Below are 19,404 nucleotides of genomic sequence, written 5' to 3'. Positions count from 1 at the left end.
AAGAATGGCAGAAGAATCTGTCAAAATACATCTGGCAAGGCAAACGCCCAAGAATTAAACATAAGTTATTAATAGATAAAAAAGAGAGGGGAGGCTTTGGATTGCCAGATCTAAAAATTTATTATGAAGCATCATGTATGCTCTGGCTTAAAGAGTGGATGGTGCTGAAGGATAAGGAGTTGCTAGATTTGGAAGGTTTCAATAATAGGTACGGCTGGCACTCCTACCTTTGGCAAGAAAAAGTGAAGGTGCATAGGGAATTCCTAACACACGTATTTAGAAAACCTTTATATGAGGTGTGGTTAAGATACAAGGATTTGGTGGAGAGAAGAACACCTAGATGGCTCTCACCCACAGAGATACTAACAATAAAGAAAATTAATACAGAAGAAGAAAATTGGATAACATATGAGGAATTGTTAATTGAGTCAGACAAAGGTTGGAAAATTAAAGCATATGATCAGGTAGCAGGGAAATTGACAGGATGGATTCAATACCATCAGATTTATAATTTATTCAACGAAGATAAAAGAAAGGGTAATTTCGACAGTAAAAAATCAAAATTCCAAATAGAAATTTTAGAAGGTAAAGAGAAATTGTTATCAAAAATGTACGATTATTTATTGGAGTGGCATACCAAAGACGAAGAAGTTAAAGAGGTAATGATAAAATGGGCAGTAGACGTCGGTCACAATATACAATTAGAAATGTGGGAAAACCTCTGGAAGAAACATATGAAATTTACAGCATGTATACTCCTAAAAGAAAACATCATGAAAATGATGTATCGATGGTACCTCACACCAGTAAGATTGGCAAAGATGTATAGAAAGTATGATAAGAAATGCTGGAAGTGTGAGAGAAAGGATGGTGAGTTCCACCACATGTGGTGGACATGTGAAAAAGTTAAGCCTTTTTGGGAAGCAATTTATAATGAATTAAAGAAAATTTTCAGGTATACATTCCCAAAAAAACAGGAAGCGTTTTTGATTGGATTGGTAGGGGAAGAGATTGAAAGGAAAGATCAAAACTTTTTCTTATATGCCACCACGGCAGCAAGAATATTATTGGCGCAAAAATGGAAAGTCAAAGAGGTACCAACGATAAATGATTGGAGAAGAAAGGTATTGGAATTTTCAGAATTGGCGAAACTAACTGGGAAAATAAGAGAACAAAAGGATCGAAGGTTTCAAACGGAGTGGGGTAAATTTTTGGAATATATAAAAGATTACAAAGAGGTGTAAGCGCTTACGGGGTATAAAGAAATCTTGTAACAGGAAAAATTAGTAATGAAAATATTAAGATATCAAAATATGCGAAAGAAGAAAAAGAACAGAAGAGAAAGCGTAGGAGTGATGCAAAAATTAGAAAGCCAGAGATGAGAGGGAAGGAAGTCAATAAAAACTCGGCGGAGTTTGGTGATATTGTAAAACTTTATTTGATGTATACATTTGTGTTCTGTATAAAATTGGAAAATAAAAAAAATACTTGCAAAAAAAAAAAGAGTATTTAAATACAGAACAAATGCATAATAATCATTCCGAAGTATCTGAGATTTTGAGTATTTTAGGATTATATAAATGAATTCCAGGTCACAGAGTCGGCTTCAAAGTAATATTTCCAAGTGAAGCTGCCCTGAGAAATAATGATCTGTCTTATATTTGCTATAAATTTTGATATGTCAGTAACCACCAATTAAACTGATTTATCCCAAAGCTGATAGCGTCTTCCATAAGTATTTCACACAGACCTCATAAATCTGTCTTTCTGGTATGTAACCTGAAAATCCTTAAAGTGGCTTGGATGAAGGATATAGAATCAATAATGGATTAATAAGGAGCCTTTAATTTTCATATTTATTCTGAAGTTCTGTTGAAGAACAGGTCTGAATATAATACTTTTGAGGAAAAAATAGGCATAATTATAATATTAAAAGCTTAATCTTTGATATCACTTAGGCATTGATTGCTTCTTAAGATAAAGTAGCATTTCTTAATATCCATTTTTTTGCTTCCTTATAAAAAATTCTGAGGAAATTGCTTTAAGGCAGTGATGTATGGAATCTTCAAGTAGGCCCATGTATAAAACATGGAGCTAATGTTTGAAACTCCATGAGTTTTCAGAAGTAATTATTCATAGTAATGTACCTTGCATCTCTACTGAAGAACCCTAAATTCTGCACAAAATGCTGTTGTTGCTCTGCAACCAGGTGTTGAGGATTGTGTAGGGGCACTTTTTGAACCTATAAAATGGATCAAAAAGTTTAATTTACAAAATATTTAGATTAGCATGATTTTCCAAGTGAACCCTTAACATCAGGTGTGCATTGGAACTGGCAGAATCTGCCACTGTCCTTTTTATTATTATTATTTTTTTAAAAAAATGGAAGTATGAATGCTGTTGGAAATATGAATCAGAATGAACATGAATATGAAATATGGAAATATAAATCAGTTTGCTTTTGAGGAATGAATATAGTTGTAAAAAGTATTCTAGTCCTTAGGGTCTTCCAGAATTCTTTCTTTCTATGCTTAAGAGTTTTTGAAAGCTCTTGTTTTCCTAAAGGGTGGGTGTAGGAGCTCTGCTACTATCTAATGTCAAAACACTGCCATTTTCAAGTCGTTCCCTTTTGGGTGTAATTTGAATGTCCCAGGTGTGATGGATATACTTTAGCTTGTTTGCATCCGTGATATTTAGTTAGATCCTAACCTTATTCCAAAGTTGCAGCGGGCATGAGTTATAATACTGTTTTATGACAGAAATGAAATTTCCCCCAATGTGCAGATGCTGTCTCCCCTCCAGTCCCATTTCATTCTCTCCCAAGAAGCAAACTTCTGCATTGAAATTACCATCAGATATTTCCATTTCGTGTCAGGCAGGGCAACACACACTTTAAATGTTAAACAGCTGACAAGGGCAGAATAAGAAGGAATCAGGAGGATGGTTATAATTGTATATCCAGCACAATGAACATTTAAATAATAGCCATAATGCAAAGCAAGCCAGTACTGTAGGCCACATGCTGTGAACATCATTAAAAATCCAGTAAATCACTGTAGGAGAATAAGACACTTTTGCATGTTGAATCATTTTTATTTTCTGGCGTTTCCCCATCCTTCCTCCTGCTCTTTGAAGCCTTTTGATACCCAGTGCAGAGATCTGGCTATTATATAATTGACTCTGCATTTGAATATGTCTATGATTCTTGAATTTCTCTTTGGGGAGATGTCTTCTCGATGTCACCTTTTATCATACAAAGAACATTCTCATTATAGGAATCATGCTGCTTGTGCTCATGGCACCCCATAGTGGTTGGCCGGGTGGGACTGTACCACTTACTTGGCTTCCAAATGTCAGGAACACGGCCGGTCACTGGGAGGGGTATGTGGCAGGTGGTGGGAGGCTGCCCTGGGGTGGGCGCAGCGACAGAGCCAATCCAAAACTCCTGCTGGTGTCTACATTGCACCAACCTTGTGTAAACCCTACACAAATCCAGAGTGGAGTCCCTAAGATGGTTGGATGGTACAGTGTACGCCTCCTTCCAGCGACTCCTGCAGCCACGTTGATGCCAGACGTATTGCTCTGATTTCCTTTGGACCACATCAGCGAGGCCAAGAGAGGGGTCCAGTTGATGATCCATACACACTACCCAGGCTTGCACCCAGGGGAGGTCATGCAGTGGTTTTACTTCACCCCAGGGGCACACTTTATTGTCTCTTGAGACAGATGGATATCAACCACCACCACCACCACTATGAGTGTCATCTAAGAAAGCAAAATGGGGATGATTGTGTTACTTCTAATTACAATACATTGTTAGCATTTATACCGTGCTTTATTTGAGTGCTCCACGTATGCTGTCTTCAGTGGGCTTCACAACAACTCTTTCAGATACACCATTGTTATTTCTACATTGCAGATACGGGAGCTGAGGCCGAGAGCGACATGCCTAAGACCACCTAGTTAGTTGCCAGCAGAGGCAAGAGTCGAACAAGGGACTTCTTGGTCCAGCCCAAGACATTTTGCTCCTTGGGGCAGAACAGCATATTTAACGCCCATCACCACTATCATCGGGACGTGGGTGGCGATGTAGGGCTTGCTGATCAGAAGGTCGGCAGTTCGAATCCCCACGACGGGGTGAGCTCCCGTTGCTCGGTCCCTGCTCCTGCCCACCTAGCAGTTCAAAAGCACGTAGTGCAAGTAGATAAATAGGTACCGCTCCAGCGGGAAGGTAAATGGCGTTTCCGTGCGCTGCTCTGGTTTGACAGAAGCGGCTTAGTCATGCTTGCCACATGACCTGGAAGCTGTACGCCGGCTCCCTCGGCCAGTAAAGCGAGATGAGCGCCGCAACCCCAGAGTCATCTGCGACTGGACCTAATGATTAGGGGTCACTTTACCTTTACCACTATCACCAAATCAAGCTGTACGTTACCCAAGGCCAGCCAAGTTATTTTGGCACCTGGAAGCCTCATAAGCATCTCTCCCTGGCAGAAAAAAACACACACAATCATAACACACTGTTGCTCTTTCATGATACTCAAAATCTGCCACCTGAGGAAGCCATGTCAGTCTGCCTAGTGGTGGGGGTCTGCTAACCCACTGTGCTGTTTTAGCTCTGCTAGTTAGGGCCATGTCTACCTTTTTGGGTGTCCTCGAATCTCTTGTGTGATAGCAGCCACGTAATTAACCTTTTGCAACATTTATATCCCCAGGCTGCCAAACGAGTCATCCTGTTGTCCGGAACCCCTGCCATGTCCCGCCCTGCAGAGCTTTATACGCAGATTGCAGCTGTCAGACCATCCTTCTTCTCTCAGTTCCATGCCTTCGGGCTCCGCTACTGTGATGCTAAGCAGGTAACGTGAATCTCTATCCCTGGCAAAGCAGAAGCCAGGAAATTATTATTTGGGAATAATAATAACCTTCCACTCCATGAAGTGTTTTGTGCACTGCCATTCCCTTTACAATCTCTCAGTGAAGTCTTGCTGCGAAAGGGCAGATTTCCGTAGTGGCAATTGGCCATAGCTCCATGGTAGAACATGTGTTTTGCTTACTGTAATATTTTCTGCTAATTCTCAAGCATCTCCAGTTAAAAGGCTCCTAGCCAATTGTTAGGGCTAGGATCGACTTGGATAGCTTCTGCCTAGCCTAGTTGTTCACCAACTAAGAAAGCCTGACTGAACTTGACCTCTGTGATTACCAATTAACTCATTAAATTGATCAGTGTGCAATGTCATAAATAGTGTTGTCATCAAGCATATTGATAACTAGCCCCATATTATGAGTTGTAATATTGACAAGGAAAAAAATATGGAATTGGACATTACTATGAATCCATTAGTTCTGTATTCCTAAATGGAAAAAGGATTCAGTCTCCAATATGCTTTTTGATTAATGAGTTTTAAACTACCAAAAATATGAGCATGATCAAATGCTATTCTTTTTTTCTTTATATACCACTAAATCAGATGTTCCAATGTGGTATGAAACAGAAGGTATAATTCTTCTCATTATGATTATGATGTTTGCAAATATCAACAAGCTGTAACATCTCAAGGGATAATGCTTGCTTTTGCAGTGCGTTCATGATTGTATCATGTCTGCTTCTTCTCCTGCATTTATACCTTCATTAAAATCCCCTCCAGTTGCTATTTCACTTTCCCCTAAACAGAGTAGATCTTCAATTAGTTGATAAGAAACACTCATCTGACGACTGAGTGCTGCATAAATATTCACTGATAATAAACTCATCTGTCCAAGTTTTCTTTTATCACAATATATTGACCTTCTTTGCCTCTCCTGCTCTGAATAACTTCACACAAACACACTCCTTTCACTTTTGTACATGCACCAAGCCCAGTCCTAATGGGTAATATCCATTTTGCTCAAATATAGACCCATTGAAATAAATGGGCAATGTTAACAGTTATTTCTAATGTTTCTCCTTGATGTGCATTTCCTGCATATACATAATATCACCCTACCATTCCCCCCCCCCCGAAATTGTGGTGCTTTTCTTGTTTTTAATGGGAGGCAAAAGGTTAACGGGCAACTACATACATACATACATACATACATACATACATACATACTTGTTTATTGTTCTGGCCAAAGGCCATGGCAAACCCCAGTTCTTTCAGACTTAGTATTTTACTTTCGGCCTTAATTTTCTTTCTTATATATATCTATCTTCATATTTATAATGCTATCTTATAATGGAAATACGTTGATTCTCTCTGCTTTATAGCATTCCTAATGTCTGAGCTATATGTGGTTATCACCATTCCTTCTTTACTGTTCTTTTCTTCATCTAACCTTTTCTTCATTTCTTTCTGTTGTGAATTCCCCTGTTTCAGGCCATCCTTCAAGGGTTCTGTGGGTCCTCAACCCTTCTCGCACCCACCAACTCTTCCCACAGACACCCTCCCCCTGCCGTTTCCCCCATTACCAGGCTTTCTCCAGCCCAGCTGACAGTGCTGCGGGATGGGAAGAGGAATTAGTGGGCAAGAGAAGGGTTAAAGTTCTTCTCCTGCCTGCTCCCCTCCCCCTTTGCCAATGTTCCTTTCCCTGTTGTCTTTGTGATGTGTTTTTCTTCCCCGAGTTGCTCAAAAATATGATTAAACATTGCTCTGGGATCCATAAGGATAGAAATTGCCATAATAAAAGCAGGATATAGTCTTAATATAAATTGTATTGTCTGGGTTAAACAGCAACAAGAAAATCTCAAACCTGAACACCTCAGTTTAAAAAAACAAGACCCCAGAACATACTCCATTTTAAACGGAATTGATTTAGCTTCACGGCAGAAGACCACAAATCTCTGGCAGATGCAATAAGCAAAGATGGAATTAGTTTATTGGTTTACGATCCACAACTCCTTGGCACTTCTTGCTCATAAAAAAGTGCAACAAATGAAACGTCACCTGTTTTTATTTATGAGCCAAATTTTATAGTTGCCATTGAGTCATTTTTCAAAGCAGGTGATGTTAATAGTGAGCATTAAAAGACAGAAAAGGGCACGTAGGTTGTCACAGATGCTCAGCCGGGAAAAGTTCAGGAGCTTTGCTGAAACGTGCGACCAAGTACCTTCTTCCACTGAGAATGGCCCGGGTCAAAAAAAACAAAAAAAAAAACGGCTTCTTAACTTTGCTGTTTGATATCCTAGGAATCCAGGGCATGCGTGTTTTTAGCAGATGTGGTTTTACAAGGCCCTTGAACTTTGTCAATATGATGATTATGCTTTGAGGCTCTATTTAATTGCCAACCGTGTTCTGAATAAGCCGGAGGAGTTCAGATAATGAAGGCGCTGCTAGATGCAGAGTTTCGTTTTCTGAAGATCTCCGCTTTCATTTAACTACCAGGCTCTTGTGGGATTCAAATATATCTTTGAAAGTGCATGGGCCATGCCTGCTGAAACCTCAAAAGCCAGAAAGGGGAGTGGACTAGTGGTTGGGGAAGGGCTTCAGTGCCCCGCCGAACAGAGACTCTCGCCTGTTCTTGATTGCCAAGTTGATCATCCCTCAGTTGCTATGCCGAGAAGACTGTAAACACACTTTAGAGTTCCGTTGCAACTAGAGTTCCATTGCAACGCTAGAAAGAAAGGGGGTTGATACAGTTTTCATGATTCAGAGCTCCTTAGAAAAATAATTTATAAAATGCTCATGGATCATGGATTGGATGCACCTTAGTTGTCTTCACTCAAAAGTGGTGCAAAACAAAAAAGTGGTGATTGCTCTTATTCAGGCTTCCTCAACCTCAGCCCTCCAGATGTTTCCCATCATCCCTGACCACTGGTCCTGCCAGCTAGGGATCATGGGAGTTGTAGGCCGCAAACACCTGGAGGGCCGAGGTTGAAGAAGCCTGCTCTTATTTACTACCGGCATACCCGAGAAACAGACTCCAGATGTGTGCTCCTAAATGTCTTGCACTGACGTGCCCATGATTTGCTTTACTCCTCCAATCAGACATCCTCGGGCAGTATCTTCAACCCAGATACCTTCCTGTGCTCTGCTTCTGCTGAAACCTACATTGTTAGTTTCAGCCACAGTAGATAACTGAGACTAACGTAATTCATGTAATAAAATAAACATTTTAAAAGGCATTTCAATGGATGGGGAACATTAAAAATGCAGAAAACAACATAATGATTTACATAACTTTTGTGGACTAAAACAACCAAAATTAGTGAACTCTTGTCATAATCACTTGTGTGACTTCTGTTCCTGACCTCAGATGAACATACAAATTACAGCACAGTTACAGTTGGAAAGGATGACAGGGATTAATATCTTTGGGGAATTCTCTTTGCATATTGGTTATCGCACTAAAGCTCACCCTAGAACTCCATTTGGTTTTTGGATCACTAGCATGCTTTCCCAAATGTTTCTCAGCATTTGTGTAAGCTCAAGTTTTCCAGGCAGAGGGCCTTCTCGGTAGTGGCACCCGCCCTGTGGAACGCCCTCCCACCAGAGAGAGAGAGAAAAAACTACCAGACTTTTAGAAGACATCTGAAGGCAACCCTGTTTAGGGAGGCTTTTAATGTTTATTGCAGTTTAATGTTCTGTTGGAAGCCACCCAGCCAGATGGGCGGGGTATAAATAATAAATTATTATTATTACTATTATTATTTTAAAAATTCAAGTTCTGTTCTGTATCAGAATCCCAGTGCATAGATATGCAGGATACTCACAGCTCTTTCATGATTGATGATGCTACTGATGATGTTTTTGCTTCCTCTTGTGTGTCTATACCACTCAGCGGCCTTGGGGGTGGGATTATTCTGGTTCATCCAACCTTGGTGAACTGAAGCTTCTGCTGGAAGAATCCGTCATGATCCGCCGCCTGAAGTCTGACGTGCTCTCTCAGCTCCCCGCAAAGCAGCGCAGAATGGTGGTGGTAGCTCCTGAAGGCATTAATGCAAGGACAAAGGCCGAGCTAGCAGCGGCTGCAAAGGAAATGGCCAAGGGCTATAAGAGTGTGAGTCGGAAATATTGCTGGGGGAGAACATGGCTGCATTCCATCACAATGACAAGTGGTTGCTTCAAAATCTAAATATACAGTGCGCTGTTTACATCTGAACCCTGTGCCAGTTTACAAACCTGGGTTTCCAAGTCACAATATCAAACCACAGTTTGTGCTCTGGTTTGCCACTATACAAACTATTGACAAAGCACAGTTATGGTTGTTGCTGTGCTCTGTCTCTAGAGGCTGCTGAACCATGGAGATGGGAGAGCGCAACAAATTTTGGAAGCTGCATGCTGAAGAGAGAGGAAACAAAAACAGACAATTGGCTGTAAACTGTGGTTTGCCTGTTGTACATTTGAAAGCTCAAACCATGTTACTGGTTCTTAACTATGGTTAGTACAAACCATGGCTTGCTGTGATGTCTGAACTGAGTCTTTGTCTGCATAGTTCGAGATACGATAGACAGGGGAAGGGCAGTTCTGTCTCCACTGCTTAGCTCTTGGTCCAGGCAGTTGGCAGAGACCAACTTTGGAACGTGTGTTGTTGACTCTGCATCTCCTCGGGAAGAGAGGGAAAAGTACCAACCTAGTGTTTGCTGGGGTAACTTTCATCAAGACCTAGCAGGGACAGATGGCAGCTACCTCATGATAAAACCTGCATATCCCTCAGTAAAGTTCTTCAACAATGGCAACAAAAGCCAGAAGCCTGCAAGGTTAGGTCAATGTTACTGAAAGGGGAATCTGTCTTTGTTGTTATGTGCATGCTTATCAGAGAGCTGAACATACTCATAACTCCGATGACAGTACCTGTATGAATTATGTATGTTGCATTCACACAGGACATTTTTAGAGTTGCACTTAGTGGCCCAAGTCTGCTTTATACATTAGGCCTGTGCTAGATTTAGGATAAAAAGGTTAATCAAATAACAACACATTGAGCTAGAGGGGGAATTCACCTTCCTATTCCTACTCCTGCTACAGCTGATTAAAGTTCCTTGCACCTCACTTCACCTTTAATAATGGCACGTTTAATAATTCTACAGCAGAACAAATTATCCAGGTTTGGCAAAGCAAACAAAACACACGTGGGGGGGAAGGGAGGTTTGTACTTGTATAAATATATTTTTAAAAATTTCAAGTGTGTCATCTTTTGGAATTCTGGCTGCAAAAATCTGCCACATGAGAGTCCCATTAGTCATTGAGCTGCTAGCTACAACCATCTGGACCTAACTGACGGGTTTTTTCAACTATCTGTTTGCAGAAACAAGAACAGAAGGAAGCTCTCATTCTCTTTTACAACAGGACTGCTGAAGCCAAAATTCACTGTATCATGTAAGTTGCTGTTTCACAGTATCACACAAACCTACCTGACTAGGCAATTCTTACTACAGTAGAAAGGAAACTGCAGCGAAATCAAGTTTGGGGGAAATGTTAAGTAAAACATTTAAGCATTATAGCATTCACCTTGGTATTGAACCAGCCTGGCAAATATTTTACAGAAATGTTATCCTTAAAACAAAATAAAAATTAAAAAAATCCTTCCAGTAGCACCTTAGAGACCAACTAAGTTTGTTCTTGGTAAGAAGTGTGCATGCACACGATAGTTCATACCAAGAACAAACTTAGTTGGTCTCTAAGGTGTTACTGGAAGGATTTTTTTAATTTTTAATTTTGTTTTGACTATGGCAGACCAACACAGCTCCCCACCTGTAACTGGAACTATGGAAGTTATCCTTAAAGTTATCCATTATGCAGAAGGCTGAGATAAGATTTTCTGGTTCTGCTGAAAATAAGCAAAATGAGTCCTAATTGCTTTCATTTCAAATGTATTAAACCTATTTTGTACAAGGTGACATGTGGATAGATCTTCAGTAGAAAACAACTGATCATATTTTGACGTAATATATTTGTTGCAGTTGTAAAAAGTCCTGACCTTTATGGTCTTCAAAAATGGTCCATAGTTTCAACTACATGTGAGAAACAGGTCATTGGAACTGGGATTTGGCTGAATTGCCAGTTCTCTGAATAAAATAAAAGTTGAGGACCACTGATCTAGGACCATACACTGATTGCTTCTGGAAGAACAATCATATGTGTGTCATCTGAGCCTCCTATCCCCCACTTCTTGTTCACTGTAGAGAATATATCTTTGATTTACTGGAAAGTGGAAGAGAGAAGTTTCTGGTATTCGCTCATCACAAACTCATTCTGGACACAATCAGCGAGAAACTGGAGGAAAAGGTAAATTGATCTGCTGCATTTATTACTACTCCTTTCCCCAGGACTTGGAGATCCTGGTAAACTCTTGTGTCATTGGCACAATACAAAGCTGCCTGTAACCTATTCACAATGTTGTATAGAAACCCATTGCGTACATTTTCTTACTGCCATCTTGTCTAGTGTTTTCCAGAATTCACAAAATACAAACCTGGCTGCTGGGATTCATAACCCTGCAGTAAACCAGTCAACATCAGGAGGGATTAAATGCGTTAAAGATAATCTTCCAGCTGTCAGTTCTCATGTTTCAAATCAATAGCATGTCATGAACTAAAGCTTAAAAAAACCACTGACTTGTTAAAATGAAGCAGGCATGAAAGGTTGACCCGTATAAAGTTTAAACAGTATGAAGAGTATAAATAATTAAATGTAAAACTGACTCATTAGCATTCCTCCCTGCCAACTGAATAGCCATCTGGCATAATTTCTGTAGCAAAATTCCCTGCAGCCAAAAATTCCCTGTGTGTTTGCCATTGACCCTGCCACTCCCCTGACTTGGAGTTTTGTTTCTGACATCCCAGTGAGCTTCAGAGAAGTCCCGTTGGCTCTGGGTGCTTCCAGGTCTCAGAGCTAGGCCAGAGAGCAGCTCCTACCTGCTCCATAAGTTGTGCCGTGGAGACGCTAATCAAATTGAAAGGTGTGGTTATCACTGGCGACCTGGCAGTGACATTTGTGGCACCCCTGTCCCTCATAAATACCACAGCTCACAGGCCTTCCCTGTACTGCATGTTCTAGCCTTCGTTGGAAGGGAAAGCATTTGGTTCCAGAAAGATAATAGCCTCCTTCATCCGTGGCATCTGTATTTAGCCAAGATTTAATGCAGCTCTCCCAGATTCAAGTTCAGCTCGATGTCCCTGGTATCAATGGCCTTCACATGTCAGGGCTGCCTTAAATATGTGCTAAGGCAATTTAAAATAGGTTTTCCTAGATAATGTTCTCGCTCTTCAAAATATATCAGAAAGTGTTTATTATAGTACTGGATTGAGTGTCAGGATGAGAACAGTTTTACCTGTTGCAAGCAGTGGGGAGAAGGGTCAGAAAGAATGAAGGGCCAGGTGGCATGAGGGAGCGTTTGGGGGTAAATTGGGTAACCAGCGAACAACTCCTGTTTGTTGGGATTGGTTGGCAGGTACCGGTATGAGATAACCGATGGCCAGCAAGCCTGGACAAATACACCTACCTAGCAACTCTAACCTGCTTGGAGCAAAGGCAGGTCACAAATACAACAAATGCAAGTTAAATCATCTGCTTCGCAACTTGACTCGTAAAGGAGGGGAGATCCCAACGCTCCATTTGGCACGGCTCCAGTTTTCAGCCAAGTGATGAGAGAGGAGCAGGCCCTGATGATAAGTGACCCCTTGTTTCCTCACCTTCCCTTTCAGCATATTGGGTACATTCGCATTGACGGTTCCACACCCTCAGCTGAGCGCCAGTCCCTCTGCCAAGAGTTCCAGTTCTCTGACAAGCACTCTGTGGCTGTCCTCTCCTTAACGGCAGCTAACATGGGGCTCACCTTATCGTCCGCTGATTTGGTTGTGTTCGCAGAGCTGTTCTGGAACCCTGGGGTAAGACAGCTTGGATACTGCCTGGAGGTGCTTCTCCTGAAAGGACGCTGTTCAGAGTTTAAGATAAAACCATAAGAGGCTATTTGTGGGGAAACTGGATTTGTGTACTTTATTGTAGCTGTGGTTGTTAGATGGAACCTATAAAAATGAGTGCCTGTCTATTGGTGATACATGTTTTGCATATAGTATTTAATGCTACTGCTGATCACTCAGCTCCCACCACAAATAAACATTGCTGATAGCCTGCTTGATTTGGCTCTGTTGAACCAAAACACACTCTTGCAGCCTAATGACTACAAAACGGTTCAGTCAACTCTCCCTCCTGCTTCATTTCAGGTGTTTGCGTGGCTAAGGTTTCCATTTAACAGTTACACCTATTTATCATTTGTCAAGTCCTCTACAATCTTTACTGAGCAAAAAACCTAGTTTAAAAAATGACACGGATGTAGCTATGCTCCAGTTAACAGGATTTAGTCACGACTAACCTTTTTGGGATTTTGCCGATTGGGTTACACCATGCACTATCACTTTGTTTGTTTGTACAACAGACTTCATCTGAACTCCCACTTTCCTCTGCTCTTCCTTCAGTGCCCCCCCCCATCCTAATGTACTCTCAAAATCTTCTCCTAAGTGTTGGGTATCCTCAGGAGCAGGAGGGAGAGCAGAAGGAGTCCTTTTTGTATGTGTGTAACTCTGTGTGTGCTACTGTATGCAAGCTGTTGTCCTTAAAGTCACAACTTGTATGAGGCACACCACTCTTGCCGCTCTTCTGAAGATGGGTAGCTGGGGGTGAGAGAGAGTGACTTTCCCTAAGTCACTTGTGCATCTATGTAAGAGGTTGAGCTTTAATTCGGGATTCCATTTTTACAGTCCAGCAGGCCCATCCCCAATTTTCTCCTTTCAGAATGAAGTTGGCAAGAGTGCAGAGAAGGCCTTTGCTCCAATAACCACATACTGAAATACATTTCAGTGCTTAGGTTAATGTCATGTTCGGTACATTGGAAGTGCTCCATTGTCTCCTAAGACAGACGGATGCCAACAGCGTTGGTATCGTAACTGTAGTTTGGAATAAACTTTGTACACTTTCAAACAACACCTCTTTTTTGCTGTTTTAATGGAACATCCTGACTCATTTCATGGAGGATTAGGTTTGCAGTGGTTACTGGCCATGAGTGTTATTGCACTCATATATAGGCATTAGTTGACTACTGTGGGAACAGAATCCCATATGGGAATCTGGCCTGATTCTGCTGGGCTCTTCATTTGCTCTTACCACTGTGAAAATAGAAGTACACAAAGTGACAAGCTAGCCCATTTTGAGTCACCTTGTGAATGTTAGCTGCCTCTTTGATCCTCGGTGTTTCCTTTTTGGAAAATGCTTTCTTTTCTGTCATTCATTCTTTACATTTTAATAACTCTTGTCAGCAAGGAAAGGGCCATCTGCTCTGTGTCAAGCATAATGATTCATTGGTTTATTGTTAGGGGTTGTAGCAGCAGTAATTGCTCTCCTCTCTCTCTCTCTCTTTGTTTTCTAATTTGCATATTTGGTTTTTAAATGCAGGTTTTGATCCAAGCAGAAGATCGGGCGCACCGAATTGGGCAAACAAATTCTGTGGATGTTCACTACTTGGTAGCAAAAGGCACAGCTGATGATTACTTGTGGTAGGAAGCTGGTTGAGCATGAGACTCGTATTCTCTGGGTCATGGGTAGGGCTGGACTATACCTGGTTTCCAACATTGCAAAATACCACTATCTAAACATTGCAATATACCGATATATCACAATGCTCGAAATAAGGATGGAACTATTTAGAGGCATTTACCGGCTTCACGGTTTTCCCCACATTGTGATTTTTGCTTAGTGTGCGCATACACCCACCCACCCAATGATTTGTAATATATTGTCAGGTCAAAAATTAATGAAACTAATATCATGATATGGACCTCAAACTGATTTTGGACGATAGATTTATATATCACCCAGTCCTAGTCATGGGTTTGAGTTGGGCAAAAAATTCCTGCATTGCTGGGGGTTGGACTAGATGACCCTCATGGTCCCTTCCAACTCTACAATTCTATGATTCTGTTGGTCCTCTCCGTCTCCGCCTTCCATGCTGTAGTTTATAACTTTGATCATGAGAGGATGAAGGTCACCCAGTTAGAACCCTTTGATTCCACTTGGGTGTCCATGGGTAGTGAGCAGCCAAATGTTATGTCAGCACTGCTCAGTGACACTCCCCACAACCTGAGCATGCCGGACTATTACAAAAACACATGGAGTCTGGAAGCACTTCTCTCTTGCAATCAGAATCAGTTTTGGAAAATCGGCATCTTTCCTGTTTATCACAAGTGTCGTTCAAGTGCATGATGACTGGTACTTGATTGTTCCTTGGTTTTCAGCATTTTGCAAGGGTTTAAGTGAAGAAATGCAAGCTACCTCAGGTTATTGCTCACTCTGAGCTTGCAATGTGCTCAAGAGGGGTTTTGAAGACCAGAGCCAAGCAGTCAGGTTGGGTCTACTCATGCTTAGCTGGCTTCTTCCTTCTGTAACTTCTGTTACACCTCTCCAGCAGTCCGCATTCATGACTGAGAAGAAAAGTAGGATGAAGCCAGGAACGCCTATAGGCTTGGGAGGATTGTGTTGCAAGGTGGAAGTGGGAAAATGGCCCACCGGCAGCAAGGCAAGGCAGATGTTTTGTACTCTCTGAATATCAGCTTTGCAAATAATTATATCCTTCCCTCAGAAGAAACTAGGAGATGACATATCGCCCACACATGAAAGAAAGCTAATGACAGTCATTTCCCCATTTTACTTGTAAATCGCCATCCACAAAATGGTTAGTGCGAGAGTGGAAGAAAACGTGCTGTTTGCCAGGGTGGGGGTTGTTCCCCTGTCTCTTTCCACGAGGCTCTGTGAGAACACTTGGCTAGCGGAAAGTTTGTGTTTGAAAAGAAGCGACGTTCTGGTTTTTTTATCTTGAGGCTGATTTGCAGGACCGCATTTACTGCATAGCAATTGCAGCTGTCACAGATGAGCTGCTGCATTATGTGAACATGGCGCTCGCCAGTGGGAGTGAGCTAAGTGAGTGGCGGCAAACTCGCCGTGTAGCAGAGCTCGCTTGGGCTGATAGTGGCAGCTGGGCCTTTTGGTGGGCATCACCTTAACCATGGTGATAATAAGCGTTGGATTACTGTAATGAGCTCTACATGGGGCTGTGTTTGAAAAGTGCTCAGAAATTTCATGTGGCTGGTTGCCTGGGGCTGGTTATAGGAAGGTTATAGAGAGAGTGTGTCCGTTGACAGAAAAAGAAGGACCCCTTGCTCTGTGCAGAATGTTTAAATATTTTCATAACACTTTTACTTAAAAACAAATTATTTTCTTTTTAATTAGTTGCACATTTTTTGTTTTTGTTTTGCTCCTAGTTGAATAGGCTGCAATCCTGTACACTCAATGGGACTTACTCTTACACTTATAAGCTTGCACTGTTAATTGCTAGTCTCCCAACTTGGGCACTTTGCATATGGTCTTCTATCCACACACAGGCCTTATGTTCTTCCCTTTCTGGATCCCTTAGCTGTAAAATCTATCCATCTTCCTTTCATTTACAACTTTGCACCATCTGGGTTTCACTGACTTTCATTTCTCCCGTATAGTCTGTTGCCTATCTTATGTGTTAACTTTTCACCTCCGGTCTCAGAAATTTCCACGGCTTTAGACTATAATAATTTAATCTTTGCTGAAATCTACCCACTACCTTTCTGTTGTTGTTGTTCTAAGCATGTCTTCATGTTTCTCTTCTCTGCTCCCACCTCTCAGCCTGTGCATGTTCAAAAATTCAGACATACACACAGCATATTTTCAGATAATGTTGTTTGTTCTTTCTTTCTGTCTCTAATCAGAAAACTTCTCAGCTTCCATTATCATACCACACCCTGACTTGCATGAAATTAGAGTTTCGGGAGCTAACTAAGTAGAACACAGGCTTTGCTTGTATTCCTTACAACAGGAGTAAAGAATCCAGGGCCCTCCATTGTTGGACTACAATTCCCATGATCCCTCACTATTGGCCATGCTAGCTGGGGCTGATGGAAGTTGGAGTCCAGCAACATCTGGAGGGCCCAGAGGTTCCTCGTTCCTGCCTTACAGCCACTCTCAACAGTTTTCCCAATGTTGTCTTTCTAAATGGCGTGGGGGTTCATTCATTTTCAAAACAATATTTCCCTGCAGGATTCTCCCTTCTCCCCCCCCCCAGCAGGGATTCAGACTTGCCCTCTTGCTAAGCCCATGTTGGCACCCAGCTTGTCCACACATTGGAGTTAGTTTTTAACTTTAGGGATATGCACAGCTGCAGTAATATACCAAACTGCTATTTTTCCAGAGCTCTTGGTATTTTCTATAGGTGCAAGTTCCCAGTCCTCCTAGGCTAGAAGGGGAGGTGTGTCTATATAGCGATGTTTTGAAACCACAGAGGCAGAAGATGGACTTTGCTGGGCAGCACAAATGCTTGTCTCTATCTTCTTTCCTGATATCCCTATTACTCCTTGGTGTTTCCCACGTTCCTCCACTTCCAAGCAAAATATCCCAAATTCATTGTAAAGGAATTGTTTTTATTTGGGATTGGGGGGGGAGGTGGAATTTAAAATGCAGACCTTTGACACCTTCACATAGAAATCTGAGAAGACAGTATATACATAACTAGTGTGCAGCAAAGTAATTTTAAAAAACCCTTCTCTGTGGTGTCCTCTGCTTACTGGCTGAGTAGTTCAATGCTTATAGTTAGTTCAGTGCTTTCACTAAAAAAGATGCTTGCTTGACTCTTCTTTGTAATTGTAATGCCTGTATTCTCCACTAGGCCAATGATTCAAGAGAAGATCAGAGTCTTAGGGGAAGCTGGCTTGTCTGAAGCCAAGTTCTCTGAGACAGCCGAAGCTACAGATTACTTCTTCTACAAGGTAACTTTTAACATTAAACTAAATTCCTGGAGGCACTTAGTTTCACTCCAAGATGCATGGTCTTTTGTGCAATAAAGCTGGTGTAGGAAACATGAGTCCCTCCAGGTGTTCTTGGATTACAGTTCCCATCATTCCTATTACCGATGCTGGCAGGTGCTGATAAACCAAAACCACCAGAATGCCTATATTATGCAAATCCAATTGACAAAACACGTGAACGTAATAGGCCATATAGTAACAATTGCAAAGTTACTAACTAGAGACTACTTCTCAAAAATTAGATACAGCTTCTCATAATAATTAGTTTGGGCAGGTGCTGATAGGCATTTTAGTCCAACAGCGTCTGGAGGGCCACAGATTCCCCACCCCTGCAATAAAAGAATAAAAAAGCAATTATTCAGGCATCTCCAAGCATGACTTACCACGTTCTGATTCCTTCTGTGGACAGCGGCCATACTTGAATCAAAGGCACCTATCGGATGGTGTCACTCACTGCAATGACTTTGATGGAGAAGCTCCATCCTTTGCTCTTGAGAGATCCTCCTCCTATTTCAGTGTGCCCCATTTCTCTTTACCACTCAAATAGCAGGGAGAGGAAGGCTGATGGTCCAGTCTGCATCTTATTATCTTGGGGGGAATGCCTCCATCTGTTTTCTATTGACTGTTTTCTTAGTCTATTCTCTGTTGACTAGCACAGCTCTTTTGTCTGCTTGCCAGTGATGTCCCTCTTTAATTTCCTAGCAGGACCCAAATCAGCAGACCATCTTAAACCTTTTCCAGAGGACCTTCTCGGAGGATGCAGATGATATGGATGAAGCCCTGCTTGTGGAAATGGTTGATGCATGTGAAGGTTCTGGACCACAGACTCCATCAAGTGAAACAGAATCAAGTCTGTGCAAGAAACGGCGTGTTGATGAATATTTTTGCAGACAGTAAACTCAGAAAATGTTGCGCTTTTTTGTTAACTAAGAATGTATTTAAAGGAGGGCAAAAAAATCAGTGAAAATTGCTTTGATTGTTAAAATAAATATCTATTTTTAAGATGGGTTAGCCTGTTTGCTGACTTGAACAGCTTTAGCTGCCTTCTTTTTATTGCTTCTCTAGCTGGGAAATCAAGAATCTGTGGCTCTACCCCCACTCCAATAAAATCTGCAGTGATACAGATGAGTTTTACTACTTGAATCTTTGCTGCAGCTCTGCGTTTAATACATCTCCACAGGATTTCTTGAGAGATGGAATACTCCTCCTCATGCACCAAATAAATCCTGTTTGGCGAGTTTAGAGGCTTTCAACAATTCTATTCTCGTGGGACAGATTTAAATAATTAAGCAAGAAACTGCTAGAAAGAACTGTGGGGTGCCTATTTTGAGGGCATGCATGTAAAATTCTATGAGAAAGGGAACACTTATGGTTACATTTTCTAAAAGGAATATTTGTTTGTTTGCAAAGTGGTATTGAAAAAGGAGGCATGCTTTGTTTGTTTTCCTTGAGTCCATAAGTTACAATAAACTAGAGCTAGAGGTTCTAGTTGTTAGAGGTTCAGGGTGAGAAGTTTGGTGGTTTAAATCCATGCAACAGAGCAAGCTTCTGTTGCTCTGTCCCAGCTCCTGCCAACCTAGCAGTTTGAAAGCACACCAGTGCAAGTAAAT

The 19,404-nt window shown here is 41.5% G+C and overlaps 1 protein-coding gene across 2 annotated transcripts in view; it reads left to right on the top strand.

The window, feature by feature from the left end:
* SMARCAL1 (SWI/SNF related, matrix associated, actin dependent regulator of chromatin, subfamily a like 1) overlaps positions 1-18,917 on the top strand; it is a 47,262-nt gene extending 28,345 nt beyond the window's left edge. Inside the window, exons 11-18 of one of the 2 annotated variants that reach the window (XM_033161512.1) lie at positions 4,713-4,853; positions 8,755-8,973; positions 10,222-10,292; positions 11,099-11,201; positions 12,620-12,802; positions 14,364-14,464; positions 17,656-17,755; positions 18,500-18,917. In XM_033161512.1, the coding sequence (XP_033017403.1) occupies positions 4,713-4,853; positions 8,755-8,973; positions 10,222-10,292; positions 11,099-11,201; positions 12,620-12,802; positions 14,364-14,464; positions 17,656-17,755; positions 18,500-18,691 (1,110 nt within the window). In that variant the 3' untranslated portion in view covers positions 18,692-18,917. Of the gene's footprint in view, positions 1-4,712; positions 4,854-8,754; positions 8,974-10,221; positions 10,293-11,098; positions 11,202-12,619; positions 12,803-14,363; positions 14,465-17,655; positions 17,756-18,496 lie in introns of both variants that reach the window. The other variant, XM_033161500.1, reaches the window with a different exon arrangement.
* The last annotated feature ends 487 nt before the right edge of the window (positions 18,918-19,404 follow it).

The sequence above is a fragment of the Lacerta agilis genome, chromosome 1 (genome assembly GCF_009819535.1).
Source record: "Lacerta agilis isolate rLacAgi1 chromosome 1, rLacAgi1.pri, whole genome shotgun sequence".
Taxonomy (NCBI): domain Eukaryota; kingdom Metazoa; phylum Chordata; class Lepidosauria; order Squamata; family Lacertidae; genus Lacerta; species Lacerta agilis.
The sequence above is the reverse complement of the archived record's forward strand: the minus strand, read 5'-3'. Positions and strand labels throughout refer to the sequence as shown.